Source organism: Castanea sativa, chromosome 3 (assembly GCF_040712315.1).
Source record: "Castanea sativa cultivar Marrone di Chiusa Pesio chromosome 3, ASM4071231v1".
Lineage (NCBI taxonomy): Eukaryota > Viridiplantae > Streptophyta > Magnoliopsida > Fagales > Fagaceae > Castanea > Castanea sativa.
In genome coordinates this window covers 46,065,630-46,071,969 of record NC_134015.1, presented here as the reverse complement: position 1 = coordinate 46,071,969, position 6,340 = coordinate 46,065,630, and the positions used below count along the sequence as shown (strand labels likewise).

The 6,340-nt window shown below is 35.5% G+C and overlaps 1 protein-coding gene across 1 annotated transcript; it reads right to left on the bottom strand.

Moving 5' to 3' along the window:
* LOC142626885 (inorganic phosphate transporter 2-1, chloroplastic) lies at positions 1 to 4,811 on the bottom strand. The gene is made up of 3 exons (XM_075800591.1): positions 3,783 to 4,811; positions 1,749 to 1,940; positions 1 to 891 (listed from the first exon to the last, which is right to left on the bottom strand). The coding sequence occupies exons 1-3, from the start codon at positions 4,551 to 4,553 to the stop codon at positions 67 to 69; spliced, it is 1,788 nt and encodes a 595-aa protein (XP_075656706.1). The 5' UTR covers positions 4,554 to 4,811; the 3' UTR covers positions 1 to 66.
* Between the last annotated feature and the right edge of the window lie 1,529 nt (positions 4,812 to 6,340).

Sequence of the window (6,340 nt, the reverse complement as noted above, 5' to 3'; positions counted from 1 at the left end):
TGGGAAAAAAAAGTTTTTGTAATTTAATTAATCACACAGGTAGCTTAAAATCTTTTGAATGTACACTCACAAAATATAAGACAAAAGCTTGGTCAAGATCCATGTATAGAGAACAGAAAGAGTAGCACCAACTGGAATTGTCACAGCCCAAGAAACCACAATCTCTCTCACTGTTTCCGTTCTAACACTGTTAAGTCCTCTTGCAAACCCCACCCCCATGACTGCACCCACTAGAGTATGGGTTGCTGAGATGGGTAGTCCCAGCTTTGATGCAAATAGAACCACAGAGGCTGCAGCAAACTCCGCTGCAAATCCCCTAGTTGGTGTGAGTTCTGTTATTTTCTTCCCAATTGTTGCAATCACTCTATACCCCCACATTGCAAGCCCTGCAACAATACCAAATCCTCCCCATGCAAGAACATCTAGTGGAATAACAATCTCAGTTCCACTGGCACCTCCTTGAAGTATGGATAATGCAGCAGCCAGAGGACCTATTGCATTGGAGACATCATTTCCTCCATGGGCAAATGACATGAAGCAGGCTGATAGTATCTGCATGTACCCAAAGACCCCATATACTATCTCTAGCTGGGTACCCTTTGGACCTGCAATATCAGAGAGAAACCCTATATTTTTGCTGGGGACGGTTCCCTCTTTTGGCTCTGCTAGTGATGTAGTTGGCTGAAGAAGGAGATGGCCTAGCTGTTTTCGGATAATCCTGTTTACAAGGACTGCCCCAGCAGTTCCGAAGGCTAAAGCCTGAGTCGTTGCCAAAGGCAAGCTCTTGCTAAGCGGGAAGGCTGCAAAAGAGATTCCAGTTACACCAGCAAACACAGCAACTGGTGCAGCTGCAGCTGCAGCTTGTCCTGGATTTGGAGCACTGTACACAAACTGGAAAAGAAATTAGGATTGTAAGAATGTAATCATTTTTGGCCTGTTTGGGAGTTTAGAGAGGGAGGAGAGTAGAGGGGAGTAGAGGGGAGGGGAGTAGTGGGGAGGAGAGTAGAGGAAAATGATTACCCTCTACCTTGTTTGGATGTTTTTATAATTAGTAAGGGGGAAGGGAGTAATTAGCCCTTTCTCTTGTTTTTAACATTGTAATTTTATAAATATAATAAGGGTAAATTAGGTAATTTACTTTATCAATAATTTTATGTGCTCTACTCTCCCTCCAAATCTCTTCAATTTGGGGGAATTAAAAATGAGGGGGTTGGAGGTAGTTGAAACCCCTTCAAACCCTTCCAAACCCCTCCCCCTCCTTCCTTAAAAAACTCCCAAATAAGGTAATTGAATTACTCCCCTTCCCTCTACTCTACTCCCCCTCCTTTTTTAAACATCCAAACAGGCCATTTGTCAATTACTCATGTTTCAATGAAAGCTAATAGCTGCTTATACATACTTTATGATTAAGCAGTAGCTTCTTTATGTTTGGCTTGTGCCGCTTGTTGAAAGTAATAACGAGGAAGCATAAGGTACAACAAGTCACCCACAATGCTTATGGATTATGATTTTTTTTAGGAGTCTTAAGATTCAAGCCTCTTGTCATTTGATATATAATTTTTTTGTTGTTGACAAAGTATCTCCATACAATGCCTAAAATGACTCAAGGTTTCAAAGTCAGCAAACTAAGGAGCAGGATTTATGCTGCCTTACAAAAGCGCTGTAAGCAGGTTAGTCAAGGTAAATCCACATAGGATGTAAGGCTGTGAGCTTTCTTATTATTAAAGTCCCAGAGATTGAGAACATACCCTACGGATGCATTTGTAGACAAGAAATGACACCAGTGCTCCCATTATCGGTGAGATCACCCATGAAGAAATCACCCTTGCCAGTGAACTCCAGAAAACGGCACCAACTCCTCCATATGCAAGTCCAAATCCGACCATCGATCCTACTATACAATGCGTGGTTGAGACCGGCCATCCGTAATATGATGCAACCTGCATAACACCCGATAAATAATTATAAATCAAAGACTATAGTTCAACTGTAAAACTAAAGAGAAGCCGTATCTAGCATATCCCATGTGACCTGACAAGCAAGTACACCTAAGAGTAAATTTTCTAATTTAGAGAAGTCTCTATGTTGATCTAGTGAGTAATGCTGAAATGTACAAATTTTTGAATGTTTTGTGAGTCAGGAAGCGATTGACTATTATTGCAGTTCCAATAACTATTTATCATGAAATTTTAGGATATTCATCCTCCTTCGGTACCATTAGTTCTGGATATTCTATGGAAAAGGAACTATAGAAAGGAAATACAAGTTTAATCAAGAATTTAGTAGAATGTTATTCAAAGCCGTAGTCTCTGGTACAAATGCCAGTGTTGAATGTTGAAAATTATATTCTATTTCATAAAGTTAAAAGATATATTTTCTTTTTTCTCCATTTCTTAAAGATATCATACATGCAGCTTTGGAGATATCATACATGCAGCTTTGGAGATATCATACATGCAATCATATCCAAAATAGTGACTTGCAAGGCCACGATGAGATTATGAAACTCCTAGTACTCTTGGAAAAATTTTGAATAGGGACATATCTTGCTAAGAAAAACAAGCTGTACTAAGCAACTTGTTTAGATCATTTAACCAAATTTCATTGTTATTCCCGTCTATCTTCAGATGTAGATCTCAAGGAATTTTTCATGCTGATGATTTCAAGGGAAGAAAAATGCATCTTAGTATCAGGATGCTTCTTTCTATGGTCTTTGCCTATAAATAGTACACTAAAAATAAATGCAATGCCCTCAGACGAAAGAAATTGTAAACTATTTTAGTCTGTTACTAAAGAAACTTTATATTCTTAAGATCCAAATATCTTTGAAGGTAGATACATTTTTTTTATATATTTATATATGGAAATTGAAAGCAAATGCTCATTTAAGGAATTTCAGACATAGCTGGAAGACTAGCACCACATTCTACCTTCAGTATAATAAACTCCTGTGCGCACACATAAATAGAAACGGATTCCTAGTATTCAACTACTGTGTTTAATCCCATAGAGAACAGTTTTTTTATTACAAAATGTTCTTAGTCACGCATAGCTTTTGTCCCCATTTAGATCTGTGCCATATCCACAAAGACTTATTGATATTATATTATTATATTCACTTTCTGTCTCGTTGAGTGATTAGTTCCATTAAGTTAAGAGCAAACGAAATGGCCAAAGACAGAATCAACCTAACCAAACTGTTAATAAGCATCTAACGATTAACATAAACAACAACAATCCAGGGAATTGTAATGAACAAAATACTAATATACGATAGAATTTCAACCACCTAATACCATATATCATACTTATTTGAACAAGATACTAATATGATATAGCATGACTGCACGATTGCAAGCACTATCAATGATTTCGACAAATATAATCTGATTACTAGGATAAAATTTAGGTTCATACATTAGATTTTTCAGTTAAATTCAAATATAGTTGCATTGACCAATGAAACATGAAAAGTACTACATTTCCAATAAAAATTAAATTCAATGTAGTTATGTGTTTACAATCATATACTGTAGACATTAGACTCCCATAATCGTTTATAAGTATTTATAGCCTGAAAATATAGCATTGGATTAACTTAATTTCCATTGCCATGTTTGGTTGGTGATAAGCATTGGATTAACTTAATTTCCATTGCCATGTTTGGTTGGTGATAGCCATGTATCATCCCAGAAAGAAAGTAATTACCAACCAACAGAACTTCAAAACTAAATTGCAAAACATAGTAACATACTTTAAAAACCACAATTATATCGATGTACCTGTAACCAAGTACCAGCAGCAGCCAAAGAAGACAGCAAGCCAGCGAAAAGTAGAGTATCCTTTCCTTGAAACATAGTAGCAACAAGAATACCTTTCTGCATTGTACTTGTCACATGTGTGCCCATCGACAATGCCCCAGAGAACTCCAACACCGCAGCTGTCAACACAGCCTGCCGAAGTGTCAACGCCCCTGAACCCACCGAGGTCCCCATAGCATTGGCCACATCATTGGCTCCAATGTTCCAAGCCATGTAAAACCCAGATAGCAGGGTTACATAGGATAACAGCTTGGTCTTCAGGGACAAACCCTGCCCCAAAGACTTCATGAACAGTGGAAGACTTAGAGCCATAAATGCTATGCATATACCTATAGCAGAAGCAGTGCTTGAAGATATATGAAAGGCCTGAGCCATTCCGGGCAAGTATTCCTCATCTTCCTTTTCACTTTTCTCAACTTCATGACGATGTTCATTAACTTTGATTTCTTCTTTTTGTTCTTCTTCTCCTTCAGCTTCAGCAAAAGACGATATGCTTGCAAAAGGGTGTATGAATTTAGAGTTTTTTAGCCTCAAGGTGGGAAAACAAGACTTGGGTGATAGTACTTGAGGCTTGAGAAATAAAGTCTCCCTCTTGGGGAGTTGGGTTTCATGATTGGGAACCAAGAGAGACCGATGTTTGGGAAGGTAGAGATGAGAATTATGCAGAAAGAATGCTGCTCCTCCAGATGTAGTAGTGTTTCTAGTTGAAGATAAGCAATAAGAGGGAGTCATTTCTCAAAAGATAAGTGGATGAGAGAGTGGAATTTTATGGAAGGTTTTATTATTCAGGTAGATTCTTGGCCATGGAGTTTGGTGAAGGGTTAGGTGGTGGAATAGGAATGGAAGACTGTACATTTTGAATTGGATTTCTTTCTTTTTTCCATTTTGATTCTCTTTGTGTGTGTGTGTGGAAAGGGAGGTAGAAGTGAGTGGATTTGGCTGTTTGTTTTTGGTAGACTGGAACGAGTGGTGGTTGTTTTTCTTAAGAGCCTCTCAACCAATCACCACCACAATCCACACGTCCATATTCTGAAAAATTATAAAAGAAAATTGAGAACTGGATATTAGATACCATATCCACTAGAGAAAAAAACTGCTTTATCCATAGTTACATACTATTTTCGTTACTTTTATTGCTTAAAATTACATGATTACATGATTAATTGATTATTAATAAAAAGTTAAAAAAGTAAGACGATTTGCATGAAAATATACTTTATAAAGGTGTTTAAGCATGGTAACACTCTTGAGAGGAATCAAGGTTGGAATCTCTCCTCTCCACTTGGTGCTACAATTGATATATGATTTATAAAAATATAAAATAAAACTTCTGAGAAAAAAATAACAAAAAAAAAAAAAATGGGAACAATATAAAATATTTTAAGACTAAGTGTACTTTTGGTTCTTAAAGTTTAGGGTTATTTTCATTTTGACTCTTTACGTTTCAAATTTTTATTTTAGCCCTTCATATTTGATTTGTTTTCAATTTAGCCATTTATGTTTCAAAATTTCCATTTTAACTCTTTATATTCGGTTTAGTTTTATGTGTGACATTTTATGTTTTAAAATTTCATTTTCGTGAATGACCAAACAAAAAAACTAAATCAAATGTAAAAGGCTAAAAAATGAAAAAAATTTGAAGCATAAAGGGCATTTGAATATGAAATCAAACATTAAAATGAATACATGACACACGTGAGACCAAACTTTTATTATTAACACAAAAACTTATGAAGATTAATAAAGCAATTTAAATTGGAATAATAATTTGCAAACTTCTAGAAATTTGATAATAGAGTTTCATTTTGAAAAAAAAAACTTTATTAATAATTTTAATGTACTTAAAACTTATATTCTTATAATGTACCAAATTTATTGTTTTCCATAAAATAAATATGTAAATAAATAAATAATGTAAAAAAATGGTGAAAAATAGAAGAAGAATTGAGGTCTATTTAACACAATTATAATGTAGAACATAAAATTTATTATATAATATTTCATTTTTATTATTAATTTTTTGATGAAACTTTTTGAAAAATAAGCTCTTACTTCCTGAGAGAGTGAAATTATTGTCCAAGTGACATGATTGACTTTGTTACATTGTTATTGGGCTAGATGCATGTATCCATAGGAAGCCTCATGCACACACTCATTCCATTAAGTCTTATGTTGATGATCCTTTGCATTTGATTTCAATTTGTTTCAGGATCATGGTCGACCCCAAGAGATCTCAGACTAGTGCATCTTCTTCTCATTTTGATGGTAATAGGTTTAGGGAATGCCAACATCGCCAAGGCACTTAGTGATTGTAATGGCCATCGTCGTATGCACATTCTGCTAGAGAATTCTCATTGGTCCTGCCCCGTCCTTGTTTTAGAGTTCTTTTCCAATGTGCACCATGTTACAGAATCCACAAACTTTCTTTTCTTTAATACCAAGAATAAGAATAAGAATAAGTATAACTAGTACATGGTCCAATGTCAAAATTAAACTATCATTTTGATCAAAAGTTAAGA